At 52.7% G+C, this 18201-nt stretch overlaps 8 protein-coding genes across 8 annotated transcripts; 2 read left to right on the top strand and 6 right to left on the bottom strand.

Annotated features, from left to right (window-relative positions):
* Positions 1 to 757: 757 nt before the first annotated feature.
* On the bottom strand, positions 758 to 1176 carry CC1G_01655 (hypothetical protein; the record flags this gene model as incomplete). The annotated part of the gene is made up of 2 exons (XM_001833926.1): positions 758 to 1045; positions 1105 to 1176. 2 exons carry the CDS (start codon positions 1174 to 1176, stop codon positions 758 to 760), a joined length of 360 nt encoding a protein of 119 aa, XP_001833978.1.
* An 874-nt stretch (positions 1177 to 2050) lies between these two features.
* On the top strand, positions 2051 to 3724 carry CC1G_01654 (hypothetical protein; the record flags this gene model as incomplete). The annotated part of the gene is made up of 1 exon (XM_001833925.1): positions 2051 to 3724. The coding sequence occupies one exon, from the start codon at positions 2051 to 2053 to the stop codon at positions 3722 to 3724; it is 1674 nt and encodes a 557-aa protein (XP_001833977.1).
* A 371-nt stretch (positions 3725 to 4095) lies between these two features.
* Positions 4096 to 8165, bottom strand: CC1G_01653 (hypothetical protein; the record flags this gene model as incomplete). Its single annotated transcript, XM_001833924.1, has 7 exons — positions 4096 to 6860; positions 6912 to 6966; positions 7021 to 7159; positions 7213 to 7349; positions 7414 to 7593; positions 7647 to 7734; positions 7786 to 8165. The coding sequence occupies 7 exons, from the start codon at positions 8163 to 8165 to the stop codon at positions 4096 to 4098; spliced, it is 3744 nt and encodes a 1247-aa protein (XP_001833976.1).
* Positions 8166 to 8581: 416 nt separating this feature from the next.
* On the bottom strand, positions 8582 to 9757 carry CC1G_01652 (beta-xylosidase; the record flags this gene model as incomplete). The annotated part of the gene is made up of 2 exons (XM_001833923.2): positions 8582 to 9395; positions 9448 to 9757. The coding sequence occupies 2 exons, from the start codon at positions 9755 to 9757 to the stop codon at positions 8725 to 8727; spliced, it is 981 nt and encodes a 326-aa protein (XP_001833975.2). The 3' UTR covers positions 8582 to 8724.
* A 768-nt stretch (positions 9758 to 10525) lies between these two features.
* CC1G_01651 (monovalent inorganic cation transporter) lies at positions 10526 to 12842 on the bottom strand (the record flags this gene model as incomplete). Its single annotated transcript, XM_001833922.2, has 5 exons — positions 10526 to 12017; positions 12073 to 12279; positions 12329 to 12405; positions 12457 to 12531; positions 12582 to 12842. The coding sequence occupies 5 exons, from the start codon at positions 12840 to 12842 to the stop codon at positions 10577 to 10579; spliced, it is 2061 nt and encodes a 686-aa protein (XP_001833974.1). The 3' UTR covers positions 10526 to 10576.
* A 474-nt stretch (positions 12843 to 13316) lies between these two features.
* CC1G_01650 (hypothetical protein) lies at positions 13317 to 15036 on the bottom strand (the record flags this gene model as incomplete). The annotated part of the gene is made up of 1 exon (XM_001833921.2): positions 13317 to 15036. One exon carries the CDS (start codon positions 15034 to 15036, stop codon positions 13342 to 13344), a length of 1695 nt encoding a protein of 564 aa, XP_001833973.2. The 3' UTR covers positions 13317 to 13341.
* Positions 15037 to 15519: 483 nt separating this feature from the next.
* On the top strand, positions 15520 to 16128 carry CC1G_01649 (hypothetical protein; the record flags this gene model as incomplete). Its single annotated transcript, XM_001833920.1, has 2 exons — positions 15520 to 15606; positions 15655 to 16128. 2 exons carry the CDS (start codon positions 15520 to 15522, stop codon positions 16126 to 16128), a joined length of 561 nt encoding a protein of 186 aa, XP_001833972.1.
* A 390-nt stretch (positions 16129 to 16518) lies between these two features.
* Positions 16519 to 17492, bottom strand: CC1G_01648 (G-X-X-X-Q-X-W domain-containing protein; the record flags this gene model as incomplete). The annotated part of the gene is made up of 5 exons (XM_001833919.2): positions 16519 to 16547; positions 16590 to 16690; positions 16746 to 16865; positions 16919 to 17166; positions 17235 to 17492. The coding sequence occupies 5 exons, from the start codon at positions 17490 to 17492 to the stop codon at positions 16519 to 16521; spliced, it is 756 nt and encodes a 251-aa protein (XP_001833971.2).
* Between the last annotated feature and the right edge of the window lie 709 nt (positions 17493 to 18201).

The raw sequence follows: 18201 nt of genomic DNA, 5'->3' as shown, positions 1-18201 counted from the left end.
AGCTCAGCTTTTTTCTCTGTTCCCTTTCTCTTCTCTATTTCCTTCCTCTCTCGAACAATATGGCTTGGCTTTCTACTCCATTTCACCTTCATCTCTGTCTATCAATCTCAATCCTGTCTCATGCTACCCGGTGCTTACTTGTTCTTTTACTACCGTTCTGGACACATCCCAACCCGGCATGCGGAACCGTGTTGTTGTTGCTCCTTTTAATTACTACGAATCATCTTGCGTTTTTTGTTTGGATAGTCCAGCTTCATCTCTTGCACAATTAGTATTTTGTATCATACATCGATCTACCCATTTGTTTCTTTCTTGTTGGATGCCTGTTTCAAATCAGAATACATTGTTTGTTCACCCTTTTGATTGGGTGCTGTGTAGATGGTGGGAATGTCTGCTATGTATGTAGTGCGTTGCGGTGACTTCGTAATACTTTTGGAACAGTGATCACTCAGGGTTCTTCACGAAATGGGGATGGAAGTGCATGAATAACTTAGTCAAGGGTGGAGAGACGGCTGGTATAGCTGTTGCGCTCGGGCGCGATGTACAAAAAATGCCGTATAGAATGGAAGGGAAGACGCTCATCAGATGGTGATAGGCGCCCGTACACTAACAGCCCGAAGATGTCATATTGACCATGGTCGAGAAAGGAAAAGTCGAAATCGGCAAGCAATATATTAGTCGCTCGTAATATCACAGTCATCTCTAAAACTGTGCCTACTAGCCTAGATACAACGAGAGCTGTGGATCAAGGCGTCGCTCAAGGTTTCCTACGACGAGAAGGTGGCGAGGGGAACTGGTCGATAATGTCCGAGAGAGGGCTTGTAGGACTTGGAGGATCTTTGATCGGTGCTTCCCTGGAGTCGCTAATTTTAATCTTGGGCCGTCCACCAGAGGCACCACCATGTCTCTCGAAAATCTCCTCGAGGAGCTCGCGAGTGGTGAACTCGCTCAGGATGTCTTCCCTGGTCCACAGGGACTCAGCGTCGACGAGGTCCCTGGCTTCGTAGAGGAAGTCGCGCGCGGCGAGGTCGTTGGCGTAGTCATTCTGAATGTGTATTGTTGAGAAGAACTGTTGGAGAGAAAGTGAGGCGTTGGGTGACGTACGTGGTAAGCGGACGTGTATTTGAGTCCCGCCAATACGACGACGAGAGACTTGACGATAACGTGGACGCGCATGCTTTAACGTCTAGAACTCCTTCTCTAGTAGTGTAGGAATCACTGTGCTTTGGAGCTAGTTCTCTATCGATGAGGGTGGGATACCCTCAGCCCTTTATACAGTCAAGTAAGCGCCGGTCTGGCGGTGTCGCGCCCATACATCGGGCCCTCAAATACACAGATATCTGCCAACAAGATCATTGAGTGTCTCGCCAATGTCTATTTTTGTCAACCGCTGTACACAATATCAGCGCCAGTAGCTTGTTGGATCGAACTTTCGTCACAGACCCTGCACATCTTTAACCACAGTGGGTACACACGGTAGGTCCTTGTGTCCTTGTATAGTCCACTAAATATTTTAGCTGCGACCATCATTCTTTGTGCTTCGCCTTATTGTTCCAGCATCAAGGCTACGGCGCTGCGCCGTCCACTGGCAGCAGATCATGAGGGATCTACGCGCGAAGGTCGGACAGCTGATGATGCTCCCTACGCCTGTCGACGAAGGACAATCGGGGAAAAGCAATGGTAAGGTGAATGGTGTCCTTGGAACGGCCAGCCGCTTGGCATAGCCTTCGCCAAACGTTTCTTTCCTGTCCCTTTCTCGGTTAAATTTAAGCGCCCGCAGGCCGAAGCGGCCAAAATGACTGAGATTGAAACTGATCGTAACCCGATCACGGAAGTCTCCTCGCTCTGATCATGACGCGACGCGCTTTCGTTCCTTCAGCGCTCGCCTTTACCTCCTCTCACGCGTTGCTTCCCATCCGACTATCCGTGACCGGCTGGCTCTGCATTTCAAGGTCCTGTGAAGAGATTCAAAGGTGAATTGCTCATCGACGTTGTCAACAAGACCAAGAAACCGGCGCTTATGATGTGACAGTATCACTTGCGAGTCGCGATGGATAGTTCCCCAGACGTCAATCGACTTGTAGATTCCAATGCAGTCCCGACAGAAGCCCAAATAGCGCGTATTCGTGAGCTTTTGGACGCCACGGAAGACAACATTGAAGAGCTCCAGGCGCAATTGAACCACCAGTCCGAAATCAAGCAGCTCTGCCAGCTCATCTTATCCCCTATGCGACGGATCCCCGACGATATTCTGCAAGAAATATTTCTGTTCACTGTGCCGACAGATTTGAACCAGTGCCATGATATCCGGGGTTTGCTGCGACTTACCGCAGTCTGCTCGCGCTGGCGGGACATTGCCTTATCCACAGCGCGCCTTTGGAATAGGATTTGCGTCATGGGCCCCCGTCGGCGAAGTCGCCTCCGCAAGCCAGTTTGGTTTTCGGACCCAAATCTTAGGCGGAAGTACCTGGGGTGGACCAAAGCGTGGATTACTCGCTCTCGAAAGGCCCCATTGTACCTCTACCTCGATCTGGGGTCGTTTGACGAGGATCTCACGGTGTGGAAAGACGTTCGCAGCGCGCTCAAGACGTTTTTCAAACCCATTGCCCCACGACTACACCACCTTACGCTTCTTTCAAGCTCCCTGGAACATATCTTACCTCACTCGCCCTTCACTGACAAGACGTTCCGTCAACTGCACTCGGTCATCATAGAGGCGCACGACGAAATCGATCCCAACGCACCAACGAGAACCAAGGCGGTGACCCTCTTCCCCGCATGCTCCCAGTTACACACAGTCGATGTTTCCAACACAGGACTCAGCGTAGAGCGCCTTAGCTTTCCTGTCGAGAATCTAGCACATTTTGCGATGGACTGCTTGGATCCAGATGGTGTACCCAAAGTCATGAAACGGTGGAACAAGCTCCGTACCCTCTCGCTTTCAGAGTGCGGCTTCTCCTCCTTCTTTCCCGAAGAGCCATCGCAGGAAAGCTCTTCGGACAACGAGCGAATCATCATGCCCAACCTCGAATCCCTCTCGATATCATTCGACGAATTCTCCATGGACATCCTCGTCTACCACACTCTGGAAGCCTTCGACTACCCCAAACTCACAGCCCTCCGCCTCGAAATACCTACCTGGTTTGGCCCACGAATTCCCGAATGGTCGGCCAGGAAAGAAATCACTTCTCTGTTCTCCAAGCTTCACGAACTCGACTTGGACAAATTCCCCGTCGACACCGTCGAGCACGCGAAAATGCTTTTCGAGGGTTGCCCTCAATTACGCAAACTCAACATGGTCGCCGCAGGGGACCTTGACTTTGACGAGGTTATGGAGTTGCTCATGGGAACCAAGTACCTCCCGCACCTGGAGGAATTGGAGTTACAGACAGATTCGGAGGTGATTTGGCGTGCCGACATTCATCGACTCGTCTGTGCTCGAGTCAAGCCAGCAACGTCCCCACCAGAACCTCAGCTTCGCCGAGTCAGGATATATTATTATGGCGTCGTTCAAGCATACCCCACCGACCATACAAATTATCCCGTGCCACCGTCTGTCGACATAAGCTTCAAAGTCACGCTCCCCGATAGATACGCATGGAGGAAGACGTCTTGGAATGGTTGGAGGAGTACGGTTGGTCCTCGACCGGAAGGGATGGATGTTGGTGACAATGCTATGTACTCTGATGGGGTCTACATGGTACGGCTGGGGCCAGATTTGTAGAGTTGGAACGTCCTGTTAGCTGAGTGAACGCAGCAAACTAGACAATCTGATACCAAAGTTCATCTTGATATGTTTCCACCTTGGCCAATCAACTCGTGCTTTAACTTAAGTCGTGGCCATTCCTTCGGCTTAGCTTTCATAGGCAGTGCGCCTCCTACTAGGCTCCATGAGGAGGATTCAGAGGTTCTCAGAGCGTAGAGACATATGGCTGTCATATTGGTCATGGTGCATAACGTATTGCGAATAACAAAGGAAGAATGGGAACAGTCTGATAAGAGATGACCTTCGAGAAAAAGGATTCATAGCTACCGCAATACACGAGCAAAGCGAGAAGTACAAATGTCTAGAAGGGTATATCAGATTTCAGAATGCTATTGGTTGTGCGACATCTCGATTTCTGCACGAAGTCGGACCGCCTCGTCTCGATCCTCAACCACACCCTTGAAATTGAAACGAGCCTCCAGGGCATCAGCAAGACGACGAAGAGTTCCTGGACGGAGAGGATGGGGCATTGGTCGCAGAGCCAACACTTCCTCGAGTAGGTCAACTGCTTCGTCAATGTCATTCTCTGAGCCGGAGAAACGGAATAAGGACAGGAGAGAAGATCCAAGGTTATGTAGCGAATAGAGGCGATACGGATGACCTGGTGGCCAGGTTGCCAACGCCTCTCGATACAGCCGGATCGCCTCCTCGAGGTCGGACATGGTTCCAGCCTGTTCAAAGCGCATAAGGAGGGCGCTTGCAAGGTTGTTGAGCGACAAAGAGCGGTCTGGACGAGGTGCTGGTGTGAGTTCCAGCGCCTCTCGATGCAGCCGGATTGCTTCCTCGAGGTCGGACATGGTTCCAGCCTGCTCAAAGCGCCTGAAGAGGGCGCTTGCAAGGTTGCCAAGCGAGGAAGAGCGGTCTGGATGAGGTGCTGGTGTGAGTTCCAGCGCGTCTCGATGCAGCCGGATTGCTTCCTCGAGGTCGGACATGGTTCCAGCCTGCTCAAAGCGCGCCTTGAGGGCGTTTGCAAGGTTGTTGAGCGAGGAAGGCCGGTCTGGATGAGGTGCTGGTCTGAGTTGCAGCGCCTCTCGATACAGCGTGATCGCTTCCTCGAGGTTGGACCTGGTTCCAGCCTGCTCAAAGCGCGCCTTGAGGGCGTTTGCAAGGTTGTTGAGCGAGGAAGAGCGGCCTGGATGAGGTGCCGGTCTGAGTTCCAGCGCCTCTTGATGCAGCGTGATCGCTTCCTCGAGGTCGGACCTGGTTCCAGCCTGCCCAAAGCGCGCCTCGAGGGCGTTCGCAAGGTGGGTCAATACCCAGATACTGCTTCGACGATCGCATTCCTGGTCACTTAGCCAGCGCTTGGACAAGGTAATCGTTGCTTCGAGATCGGAACTTTGTCCTCTGTGTTCGAAGCGGGTCAGAAGACTAGCGGTGTAATTTTCTAACCATTCAGACCGACTCGGATGTGACAAAGGACACTGTTCAAACAGATGGGACCGCACCTCAACGGCAGCATTTACATGCGCAAGATCGCAAGTCTGCTCAAACAGATCCTGATGGCACCATCCCAACCTGTCCCAAGCTTTCGGACCATCGGGTCGCAAGCGTATCGCTATTTCGAGGCACTGCATCTGGAAGGGTGTAGCACTGCCCTCGCGCCGACGCACCAGTCGGGCGAGACGGACAAGCACCTCTTCCATATCTTGGGTTCCTTCTCCCTTCTCCAATTCAATGTCGGGATAGAGAAGCTTTCCGACCATTGTACCCCACTGCTCCAAGGCTCCATTTGTCTCCACACCCGCCAGCAGCTTCGAGTGAGTTGTTGTAGCCCACTCCATGGGCAGACGTCCAGTACCAGTGGACACGTGCAATGGCCAAAAGCGACAGGCGTAGCGACGAGCACCGCGGGGCTGAGGGAGAGTGTGAGCGGCGGGATACGGGAGGAAGCCCTGAAAGGTCAGCTCCAGGCAGCGCTCACCCATGAGCGAATGACACTGGCGTTGGGAGATGGAGAAGAGTGGGGGCGTGGCGCTTGAGGCCTCGGAATGGATGAATTCGATGAAGGAAAGGTGGTACAGGGTTGAGGCAGGCCGCACATTGTCTTGATCAAACAACCCACGGGTTCTGAGAGCGGACAAACGCGACTGAATTCCCTTGATCATAGTGGGGGTTAGCCCTGACAATGACGCGAACTCGGAGACCGACATCGTTTCTTGAAGTACTGCGGTGAGCCCAAAAAAGTCACGAAAGTCTTCCTGATTTTGGTCTGTGGGGAACAGGCGGCGGATGGCATCGCCGTACAGCTTCTGAAGTCCTTCGGCAGCGGAGACGTTCCGATGCGAGCGCATGATCTGTTCCAGTCGCTGTTTAGGGGTCTCGCTATCAAGGCTGTTGTCGAGAATGGAGAACACAGTCGCCACCCATATGAATAGCCCGTCTGCTTTGCGCGCGATCAGCTCAGCGGACCTGCCATCAGGCCTCCCACCATCTCCCCAGTTCACTCGGTCAAGACGATGCTGGACGTAGGCTTTCAAGGCATCCTCGGACGCCTGGGGTAGGGCGTACATCTCGTACCGCGTGCCATTGAGATCATCGAGGACTGAATCCAGCGCGGGCCGTCGGCTGGTGACGATGAACCGAACGATAGAAGAATCCACATGTGGAAGGATACGGATGAAGCTGCGGTAATGCTTCCATTCGTCCAAAGCATCGATGATGATGACGAGGGGGTAGGGATACGAGAGCGAGCGGAGAGGCTGGTGGATGTACCGTTCCAAGTGGGTCTCCAAGTGCAACCCGGCGCAGGTCTTGGTAGCAGTTAGGATGGCGGGAACTGCACGCGGGTGCAGCTTGCCAATCTCAGACGCCAACATCTTGACCAAGGTCTCTGGCCCCAGGTTGTCCGAGGGGATTGCTGTGATGAAGGCTGATGCTGCGAGTCGGTCACACGTGCGGAGCTCCTGTACGCAGTGGTGGGCTAGCGTTGACTTGCCCATTCCTGCTGGACCATGTAACCAAAGGACGGCTTCCTTCGATTTGGAAAACCAGTCCGATATGAATTTCACGCTGTCTTCCCGACTCCCAGGGAAGTATTCCCCTCGCAGGGCGCTCACATCTGGGTGTTCTGGTAGCTGTTTAAAAGCAACATGATCTAGGTGTGCTGTCAGGATTTGGAAACTCTGACCCACACAGCATAACTCACCAACTTGTTCAGCCACACGTTCGATCCTGACTTGTAATTGGATGAGGTTCGAATTCTGAAAAGGGAATCTGGTTAGTAGAGGATCTCAATCGCATGGTGGATGCCATACCTGGAATAGCTGGACAGCAGCAGTCACGTCTCCAGCGAGTTTATCAAGCTCCTGTTTGTGGTTGCTGTTCTGTAGAAAGCACCAAAAGACATTCTTCTGACTTAATTCTTGACAACGTTGGACGACGGGACGCAGGTTCCTGCAGAGAGTCTAAGAAGGACAACAGCGCACACGGCCACCGAAACGACGCACGCTTCAAATCGTAAAACAAGTCTCTCGACCTCCTCCGGGATGTTGCCCATACTGGAGCACGCCTCAGCGACATTGATAACAAGCTCGCCCGCCTGGCATGCCAGCGCATACATGTCATTGTAGTTGAATTGCGTTTGCTTGGGACACGAGAGAGAACATTAGAGGTTGAACCTTCAACCTTCAACTAGATTCGCAACCCACCTGGACAGCTTTGAAGAGGCTCAGTACTGACCCCACGACCCCTTTGAGAACCGGCACATCAGCTGCTTCGCTAGCTTCTTTCAGGATATCGAGAACGGTGATCCCTGCCGCAAGCACGGCTTTCCAGATGGGGTGTCCCACCTCCGTCGCCTCAGGTTCCGGTAGCGCATGACGGGCGGTCTGTGGGCACAGGTTAATATCGATGGACGCTTTGGTAGAGGGATGCGACATACGAGCGAATGGATACCACGAGTGACTTGATCAAGTGATTCGGCCACTCCATCCTTTGTATGGCCAAAGTTCTTTAATAATGCAATGGCACTTTACGGCGATGCTTAGCTATCACGAATTGACCATGCGATAGAAGCGCACCTGTGGAACTCATCGATAGCCTGTTGGGCGCGTTGGGGCTCGTCTCGTGTAGAATGGGCCAGCTGGATGCACACAGTGGCACATGCCTGCAGGACTGTTGTCAACTGAGCACAGATGCCCCGGTAGTCGCCTTGGGGGTTGTCGTTTCTCTGCTTCAATCGAACAAGGATCAGGACTGCTTCCCTCAGTCGTCCCGATTCTTGAAGGAGACCAATCGCAGAGAGCAACACCATGTCTTTCTCCAACGACCGGCTTCGTTTGAATGTCTTCACATTGGGCTGCGGCGTCACTGATTGTCCGTGCTTCCCAGAAATACGGGCGATGATTCCCGAAAGGCAGCCTCGCTTGCGTCGTTTCTTGGATCTACCAGCATCCGCCATGGCCAGTGTTGTGGGGTGGTCAGGGTGGGGCAATGGTGGTGTTGTTCTAAGACGCTGGGTGCTGCGGTGTGATTATATTGGCTGGAAGAGTCCGGGGGCACTCTGCCTACACGCGATGGCAGCGTGCTCGAATGTCATATCCCATGGCAGTGCCAAGCTTCCCCGGGCCCTATCCAACATGGGCGCTTAACTGTCGGTCTTTCGGTTCTAGACTCATACATCGTTGGCGGATTGGGTCACGCACAGGTAACTGTCGTGGTTTCTCACGTTGCCCAACGCTCAAAAATTGGAACTGGTACACAGCTGGTACATACCATGGACCATGGTCATGAGTGCCCACAACGCATCTACCAATAACAAAAAACTAACAGGGGTGAACCGCATGTATCCTTAGCCCAAAAGGGCTGGGACTCGATGGACATCCTTTCATTGCTTCACAAATACTAGTACTGATACAATTTTTCTGATCTTCCTATCTACTTTAAATCCTTCCTCTGTCCATTTAAGACGAATCACGCCAAATAGGTAATAAGAATAGCAATCGAGGCTTAAAGCTCTTTTAAACCTGAGCGGGCTTAATGTTTCCTTCCTCGTCATAGAAAATCTCCACGGCCTTCGCACTCCTCAAGTGATCAACACCCTTCGACAACTCGCAGTCGTGGTAGAACAAGTACCACTTTCCTTCATGCTCGACGATACTGTGGTGAGTGGTCCAGCCAAGAACAGGCTCGAGGATGCGGCCGCGGTAGGTGAACGGACCATAAGGCGATTTCGAGGTGGCGTAGCAGATGTAGTGGGTGTCGCCGGTCGAGTAGGAGAAGTAGTAGGTGTCTTTGTACTTGTGCACCCAAGGAGCTTCGAAGAACCTTCGGTCGTGGTCGTCAGCGAGCAAAAGGTCGCCCTTCTCGTCGACGATGTGGACTTCCCGGACGGTTTCGGAGAACGTGCGCATGTCGGGGTTGAGTTTGGCGACGCGGCAGTGGAGGGCGGGGACGCCTGGGCCGGATGGCTCGTTGGGTCCGTCGAGAGCAGCGTTGAATTCGCCGCCCTCGGGCTTGGAGTAGCACTGGAGCTGACCACCCCAGATGCCGCCGAAGTAGAGGTAGGCGCTGCCGTCCTCGTCGACGAAGGCTGCGGGATCGATGGAGAAGGAACCGGGGATGGGCTCGGGCTCAGGGGTGAAAGGTCCCTCAGGCTTGTCGCCAACAGCGACACCGATCTGGAAGATACCTATACCCTCCCCATCAGCTGGCGATTGGACGAGAAAGGAGAAGTTACGCACCCTTCTTGTTGCGGGCAGGGAAGTAGAGGTAGTACTTTCCATCAGCACCCTTTGCGGCATCCGGTGCCCAAAGTTGCTTGCTAGCCCACGGGATATCCTCCAACTTCAAGACCACACCATGGTCGATGACCTCTCCTCCAACGCGATCCATCGAGAGGACATGGTAATCGACCATGTCATACTGATCTCCCCTGTCGTTGAACCCGATGTTGTTCTCGCGATCGTGGGATGGGTACACGTAGATGCGTCCATTCCAAGAGTGAGCCGATGGGTCGGCGATGAAGATGTTGGTGGTCAATGGGGCTGGCATGGTCGTCTGGTGAAGCTTGGAGGGTAGACCAGCGGGCGCGCGTTGTAGATCTTAAATATAGATAATCTTACCGTCCGAGAAAGCTCCGGCTATTCTCCCGTGGCAACCTGGTGGTTGAATAGTTCCTGCTACGAGGAGACATCAAGGATTTGCCAAGCTGCAGGTGGTTTCAATTGGCATCTTTATCGAAGCGTCGCGGTCCATAGATCCGCCCTATGGCTTCAACGCTATGCCTTAGAAATTTCCCAAGTGACCCGTGTCTATCTTTGGGTTGCAGCGATGCTGACGTCGAGTTCAAAGTCGTTTCCAGCCGTGCAGGGTTAAAGTGGATGCTGGGGTAGCGGGCGTTGGTCAAGCCTAAGGCCCCCGATTCGACCCCTGTGACATCATCCGGATTAGATCTATTGCGGGGTAATCGTACACCCCAGCAGTGGTTAACGGAGACGATGTGTAAAGGAGGGGAGTTTGGGGAGCTTTTCGTTCGGATCTACGCTGAAAGTGCGGGGTCCTCAAGCCTTTTGAATCTAGAGCTGCCTTGTATTTGAAAGCGTTCGAGAGAATTGGGACGATACCATCGCACTCGCGGGAATGAAAGGGTGATATCGACCGAAGAACCCTATAGACGACCGTTTCAGCTTCGGCTTTTGAATAGAAGGGCGACGGACCTTGATATACAAGCAATTGAATGGTGAGAACATAGGAGAGAACCCAAAATGAGCCAAAATGTCGTCGTCACGCGTAAGCGTTTCCCAGTGGCCCGAAAGGGTAGAAAGCAACGGATAAAATACTAATGCACCACGGATTGACATGAAAGGAATACTAAGAGTCGTTACTACTATTGTTCGAAAACTGCGAGCCAACGCGCAGAACTGGACTCCCCAAGCCCCTCTCCGTCCGACTTGAATCGTTATCTCCACTGGCCGTGGACAAGGCCAGCCTTGGCGGCAGAGCTGACCTAGGAGTCTGCCTCGCCAGGTCAATCTCGACATCACTATCCCATGCATTCCGACTATCCCTCCTCCCACTAGCGCTCGAATCATCATGCATCGCAGCACTACTTGAACTAGCATTCGCACTCGCAGATGCCTGCCTCCTCGCGCTTCGTCTGGCATGGAAGGTCCGGCTGGCAGTCGCGTTGGAGAACAACGGCAAGAGGTACCGCTCGTCGATGGTTTGGAACCATTTTCCGTCTTCAGTGGCAGGTTGGTGAGGCCTGTCGTTCCTGTCTCTTCGCTCGTCACTTTGCCGGTGTGCTGTTGGAGCGAGAGGGAGCACCTCCGCATCCGAATCATAGGACTCTGAAGAAGCCGATGAGAAGATGGCCTGGTTGGCGGTTGGTGAATGGGGTGCCTGGTTTCCGTAGTGAACTCCGACTCGTCCAGGACCTCGGGGTATAGCCGTGGACTCTTCATAGTCATTCCAGCGATTCCACTGCCCATTTCTCCCTCCCAACCGCACACCACCATACGGCGGGTACTCGTCTTCATCGCTGCTCCCTCCCTCATCATCGTCGACATTGGTCTTGATCTTCAGCACTTCAAGCATCCTAGATGTTGTTCCACCGAAGAACAGCACTGTGATGACTACCACCAACAACACCGTCATCCTTAACACCTTGGCGTTGGGCCCGTTAAAGCCCGCAGCGAGTGCCACACCAACAGCTCCTCTCAGACCCGCCCAAAAGAGCATCATCTGATACGAGTGCGGGAGAACCTCCTGCCTCTGTCCCCAAGCGTGCCGAGCAACAAAGTTGATGGCTTCGGAGAGGGGGAACACCGCAGCATACCGAGTAAACACAACGGCGATTGTTGTTATAAGGATGAACAGAGGCTTGACGTAGCTGAAGACGGGCTCGCTGGTGGGTGCGCTGGTGAAAAGGGCCATCCCGAGGTAGATGAAAATAAAATTTTCGCTGAGATGAGCGAGAGTGCCAAAGAGCGCTTTCGATCCTCGCTGCGTCCTGCGTGACATAGTGTGATACGCGTAATGCTTCAACGTGATGCCGCAGAACAGGAGCGATACGATGCCGCTGAGAGTGAGGCCGGTGGAAAGGAAGTAGCATATATATGCTGACAGGGCGACGAGGCAGGACTCGATGTGAGGGAAGTGGTTGAGATGGGAATGTTTTAGGAGCAGGGACATGACGAGGCCAAATGCAACGCCCAGGAGCATGCTGATGGTGAATGAAATCAGAAAGATGCCCACTCCGTGAAATAGTGAGGAGAGGTAGACTTCCGATCCATGGAACTTGCGAAGTGTTCTGTTAAGGGATTAATCTTTGAGAAGAGCAGCAGATGTGGAGGGGAAGCACTCACTCATACATGACGATACTGACAGCATCGTTCAACAGACTCTCCCCAAAGATGACCGTGTAAAGTTTGGGATCGACCTTGTACTGGTTGAAGATGGCAAGAATGGTCACAGGGTCGGTAGCGGAGAGGGTGGAACCAAAAGTCAGGCCTTCAATGAGTGATAAGTCCATTGACTCGATTCCCAACAGCGAGTAAACGTGCACAATGACACTAGGTCGGGAATAAGCCTGCAGTCTAGGGAGCGAACAAGGCCACTCACCCTACACCCACTGCCGAAATGAATGTCCCAAGGAACGCAAAGACGATGATAGACCCAAAATGGCGGAAGAAGTTTTCCTGAAAGCAAACTAAGAATGTGCTGGTCCGTGATATGGATCAGGTGCTAACCTGCTTGAGTTCGTAGCCAGAGTTAAGGATGATAGGCGGGAGAAGCAGATTGAAAAATAGAGTATGCTTGAAGGTCTAACGTCTAGGTCAGTAAATGGACCATTATTTAACGACGTTTCACGCACCAGCATCTCCCTAATCATCGTCCCCGGTGCCAGACGAATGATAAGGCCGACGAACATCCCTGCAAAGATTGAGACGGTGGTTTCATGCACAGCTCGAATGCGCTTGATTTGTAGATAGTAAGAGGTCCAAAGCGACAGAATCAGTAGCAAGCACACAAGGAAGAGCGACCATGATGAGTAGAACTCTTCGTCTTCTGCTGCTGGCGCTGACGGCGTGGGCGGTGCGGTGTTGGTCGTGTATGACGGGACGCGTATCGACATCGTTCTGGTGATATCTCGAATTCAGGGTGGATATCTGGCTGCAGGGTGCCTGCAGAATCTATGTTTGAGCACAATTCCATTTTAATGTAAGAAAAAGAAACTCACAGCATGTATTTAAATCGAAAGTCTTGTAGAGGGCACAATGTGACGCATTCAACCGCAGCCTTTACTGCGGTTCAGGGTATCTAAGAACTTGTAAACGCTGTCAGAAGTATTTCAGTTCAGAGAATTGTGTAAACTTACTAGAAGGCCTCTGGGTAGATCGTGGTGGTAGAGATGCAACCAGCAGCGTCGCTCGCGTCTGGCCGTTCATTACGTCTGTGGGAAAGTTCTGCATTCGGCAAACCGGCCCCGGCTGGACAGGCGCCCAGCGCGTTGACTGTCGAAAATCACCAGTAGTCCGCGTCCGAGGGTGAAAATGGAAATAGGGCCTCGAATAAAGCCTTATACATGACCCAACTAGTACTGAGAAGGCTTGTTTATATTTTTTATTGTAGATTTATGACCTGTACAGACGAGGGGAAAACACCCTCATGAGCACGCTGCCTGCGTCAGACCTTCCTAGTTGCGACCTAGCTGCCCTGCGCAAACCATTCTCGTCAAGACCTTCAGGACGTGGCCCGACTTTGTTCCGCCAAGAATTCCACCTCGTTGGCCTCCAGGGATACAGCCCTTCGCCATAGTGTGTTGATGAGAGTTCGACCTCAACAGAATCATCGATGGGACACTCGACTGCGTCATTTGGATGGGCGATAAAATAGTCCGGAAAGACGACGGTCACCTTTCGCAAACGTCGGTCGCTGGGTTTCGGGAGTTCCAGAGTCCTTGACCTAATCATTCGCTGGATGTAGGTTGCGACCACAGTCTCGGACCGGGTATGGGTGTATAGTTCTTCTAGCTCTGGAACGAGCTTGGAAGAGTTGTCGGTGAAGGTGAGAATCCACATGAGGCTCCTGAAGTCAAATTCCGGGATTGTGGCGAGACACAGTTTTCGGAGATGCGGGGAAGATTGGAGGATCGCCTTCGCCTCGTCCAAGCTGATTGGACATTGGCCCATATCCAGCTCTTCCAACTGCGACAATACAGACCGAAAGTCCTTGTCAGAGCACCAGTCGGGACCATCCATGAAACGTCTCCCTTCCGATTTCAAACAACGGGAGGTTAGAGACGGGAGTCGGAACCCTTTGAAGGGACGAAGGACCGTTGCTGGGTCAACACCTTCACAAAACCCCAGCGTCAAGGAAGCGAGATGCGGGGCAGTGAGCCTGGTCATAGGCGGTGGATCTTCCCTTCCAAGTCCCGCTTCTATCTTCTCGAACGACGCGCTACGCAAATCCAGCCAATGCTGCAAAACCATGCTAGGGGAGCCTGCCCGTCTGCAATCCACCGAGATGACACGAAGTTCCTCGCTGGTGATCTTGAGAAGGGGGAATTGAGGGCCGACCGAAGCGATGTCGAATACTTCAAGATGGGAGCAGTTGGGGAGGAAAGGTGTCGAATCCGGACGGAATGGGTCAGCCCACTCGCGGTTGACGCCGACAGGAAGGATTAAAATAGAGCGCAGCTCCTGGAATGTGCTATCCGTGAATGGAGGGAAGTACAAAATCGGATCCATGTCTTCTGAGATAAGTGTGAGGTGGTATAACCTAGGAGCGATAGGTTCGAAGAATGCCTTCAAGTCGGATTGCACGGTGTGGTCCATCGGGGTATAGGAGGCACCTAGGTCGAGGTAGAGGTACAAGGGCGCCTTTTTCGAGCGCTTGATGCAGAGATTCATCCACCGAAGGTGCTTCTTGCGATGAGCAGGGTCCTTGAACCACATCCTGTCATTCGGGTTGCCATTACCCGCGACGTACAGTCGGTTCCAAAGGGTCGCAGACGATTCTGCTACGTTCCTCCAGCGCCAGCATACTGCGGTGAGAGTCCAAAGCATTTTCCGGTCGCCACATTGGTTCAGGTCCATCGGTTGTGTCAAGCGAAAGATCTCCTGGAGAACGTCGTCGGTGAGGCGCCGCATAGGTGATAACAGGCGAAGATAGTCTTGCTCCAGTTCGCGTAGCTCTTCTAGCCTTCGCTCTGCTCCTTTAATGACCTCCTTTGTTTCTTCTAATGACGCGCGATATTGGTCCAGTTGAGTCTCCGTTGGGGGTCGATTTGACCGGAGCAGCTTGCGAGTCTCGCTGAAGCGGTCCATACTGTTCATGTGTCAGCTCTTCAATCTTGAGGCTGAAGTTCAGAAATATCCGACCTTCCAAACGTCAGCGTTAAAAAGGTATGATTGACGCAAATGGACTTGCTTCGATGGTGGAAGACGAAGCATCCCGGCCTGACCACCTGGTGCGAAAATTGTCAGTCCGCGATCCCCGGAATTACAGACGCGTCGCGTCACGACACGACACGATAATTACACTGGATGTTGACCCAAGTTCGAGCTTCAAATTCAAAGGTTCACAGTTTGGTGTCTACGTTTGTCTTGATCTCCATGATAGCTTAGCAGAAATTTATTGAGCGACTTTCGCAGTAAGACAGGCGCCTAACCAGCGGCATATATCACTCGATTGAATCTCCGATTAAAAACCCCAAAACGATCGTCCGCCTTGTGATTTGGACTTGTCCTTAACCTTCAACACCATCTTGATAAATCGCATCTATCGTCTTCGAAGGAACTACAGTTATAATGGACTCTCCATGGGACGACAGCATTGACGACGATGTCCACCGTCGTGAGGTCGAATGGGACAACATAGCCTCCAATTTCACAAATGTGAGCACGTTTCTGTTTCCTCGATCATGATTTCCTGAATTCATCTAGGCTGGATACAGGGAAGGAATCACCGCTGGGAAGGAGGGAGCCCTACAGGAAGGCTTTGACTCAGGCTTCGAGACCACAGGGGCGCCGCTAGGCCGAGAGGTGGGCCGCGCAAGAGGAATCGCATCGGCCATTTTATCCCTTCTCAACGATACCCCGCACGCCCTAGGACTGGACGAGTCTGCCGCGAACGACATCCGGGATATAGCCTCCCAGCTCTCGAATATCAGGTTCTCGGACATCGCGCCACCCGATCTGGAGGCGGAGGAGCACGAACGCGAGCACAGGCTGGCCAACGGAGAGTCGATGGACGTGAATGAAGAGATCCAGGCCAAGAATGATGTCGAGGGGCTCGAGGACATGCTGGCTGGAATGGGGTCCTCAACGAATTCAACCAAACGACCCACCATGGATGATTTTAGGTCCTTGGTGTCGCGACTAAACTCGTTCACGACGTCGATCGGCCTCGGTTTGTAAGTCAGTTACACGTTCACATCAGGTCAGGTACGTTCTTCAAACTATCACGGGGGAACAAGTTGATGTATCATACAAAGTCCAGAGAAGAAGGAAACGTCCAGTGTTTTACAGTCCAAAACGGTCCGTCGAGCCAGGAATCACATCACAGATAATCGGGAATCCCCCACATCTGGTTGGTGTTACCATCGGAGCAGGTCCAGGTCTGGAGGACGTTGGAGTTGGCGGTATTACCATTTGGAAGGTCGAGGCAAAGTCCTAGGGCGAGTCGATAAGGACGACGCGGCAATCCATCCCTTGTGCTTAGCTCACCTGTTCCTTCCAAAGCAATTCGGAAGTCGTTTGTGAAATACCATTGTTGGGCGGGAAGATTGTCGTAGCATTGCCAGATCTTCATCTGGACGCCATTGCCTGGACCTGGTCTTTGTTGATATGTGTGTAGAAATGAAATCGGGGGCACGTACTGGATCCGGCATCCAAGCAAAAGTTGGTCCCAGCGAGCCTAACCTGGGTGGATCCAAAGCTGAGCAGCCAGCGTTGCGCATCGGTGTCGTTGCAGTCGTAACTGGGAAAAAGGTGAGACCCAATTCCAACTTTCAATTTCCTCAGTCGAGACTTACATCTGGACAGGCGTTCCGTTCTCGAGAGCGTTGCCTCGAACGTCCATGCACTTTCTGGTGTTCCCATTCGGTACGACCTGCGCTCCTCGCGCGGATGGCCAGTTGAAGCCAGGGCAGAATCTGAGCCGTGTAGTCAGCTTCACACGAACGGACCCAAGTCATTGAAATCGCACGTTATGTCAAAGTTGGTGTCAGAGTGTTTGCAGCGGTAGCCTGGAGGGTTGGGTGCAGGGGCATCGGCCGGCGGTGGACCGCCATTGAAAACCGGCGGGGTTCGAGCTGCAGTAGTGCAGTTGCCGTCTCGACATGCAGCAGTGGTGCAGAAACCATCCTCGGGAAGTCGGCTGGGTGTGATACTGATGCCAGTGTTGAAATTGTCGCTGTTCCCGTCTCGAACGATGTAGTACCACCAGTAGTTGGGCTGCCAGTTTCGGAATTTCCACTTGATGAGCCCCTCCGTAGCGCACGCGTCTAAGAGCAGACACTCACCTCGAAGAAGAACCCGGCGCGGGTTGCGACAAGCTGGCCGTCGCGAATACCGCCATTCGCGGTGGTGTAGATGAAGCCGGGGCTAGTTCCCAGGTTCGGACGAAGAGCACTGGCGCCAGTTGCGAGTGTCCCTTGGGACTCTAGCCCGATGAACCATTCGATGGGCTCTGGGCACCAATTACGGATAATGTAGTCTTGAGCGAAAGCTTGGGATGCGAATGCCAATGCGGCAGACGCGAAGAGGGGGGAGAAACGCATGTGGAGAATAATCAAGAGGGTTCGGTAATAGACAAGGTGTGGGTTAGGTTTGAAGGCAGACCTGAGGAAAACGGAAAATGGGAGGAAGCAAAGTCCCTGTCGAGAGACGCCGAACACATATGGTATTTATACTTCGCATGGATCCAGGCACTGAGAAAGCCCGTCGACAATGTCCGAGCACCCTGCCATATTGGCGCCGTTTAAGCTACATATCGTTGTTCCGTAACTGATTAGGATCACATAGAACCTTTTGCTCTAGATGGATATCATAACGTATAATTTCTGTCCAATAACGAGTCGTAATTCGAGACCAGAACTAGGCCCTTTATTCTTCTCCAGAGGGGACGCTACATATTGGAATGCTAGACCCGATGGACCCGTTCCCAGTGTAGGGTGTACCCCAGCAGTAAAGCTTTCACGTCTTTCGGGTCAGCTAGGGAATGACCTGTGAAATGGGTACATCTGTCGAATAAACGAGATTAATTGCTCGACGTGGGTACCGACCAATTCAATTCAGGGATGGACTGGTCACCGGATAGCCAAAGCTGAGAATAAGAAGCAGTCCATCAGACGCAGCGTACGCTGCTCTCTCCTGTTACTTAGGGTCACAGGACTCGGAGGCGTATAATAATAGCACTCACTGCAGGACTCCGTACAGTACATCCCATAGTAGGGTTCCTTGCTAAACTCTGCCCTGGACACAGTGTCG

Source organism: Coprinopsis cinerea (assembly GCF_000182895.1).
Source record: "Coprinopsis cinerea okayama7#130 chromosome 10 map unlocalized cont3.10, whole genome shotgun sequence".
Taxonomy (NCBI): Eukaryota; Fungi; Basidiomycota; class Agaricomycetes; order Agaricales; family Psathyrellaceae; genus Coprinopsis; species Coprinopsis cinerea.
This window is presented reverse-complemented; position numbering and strand designations above follow the sequence as displayed.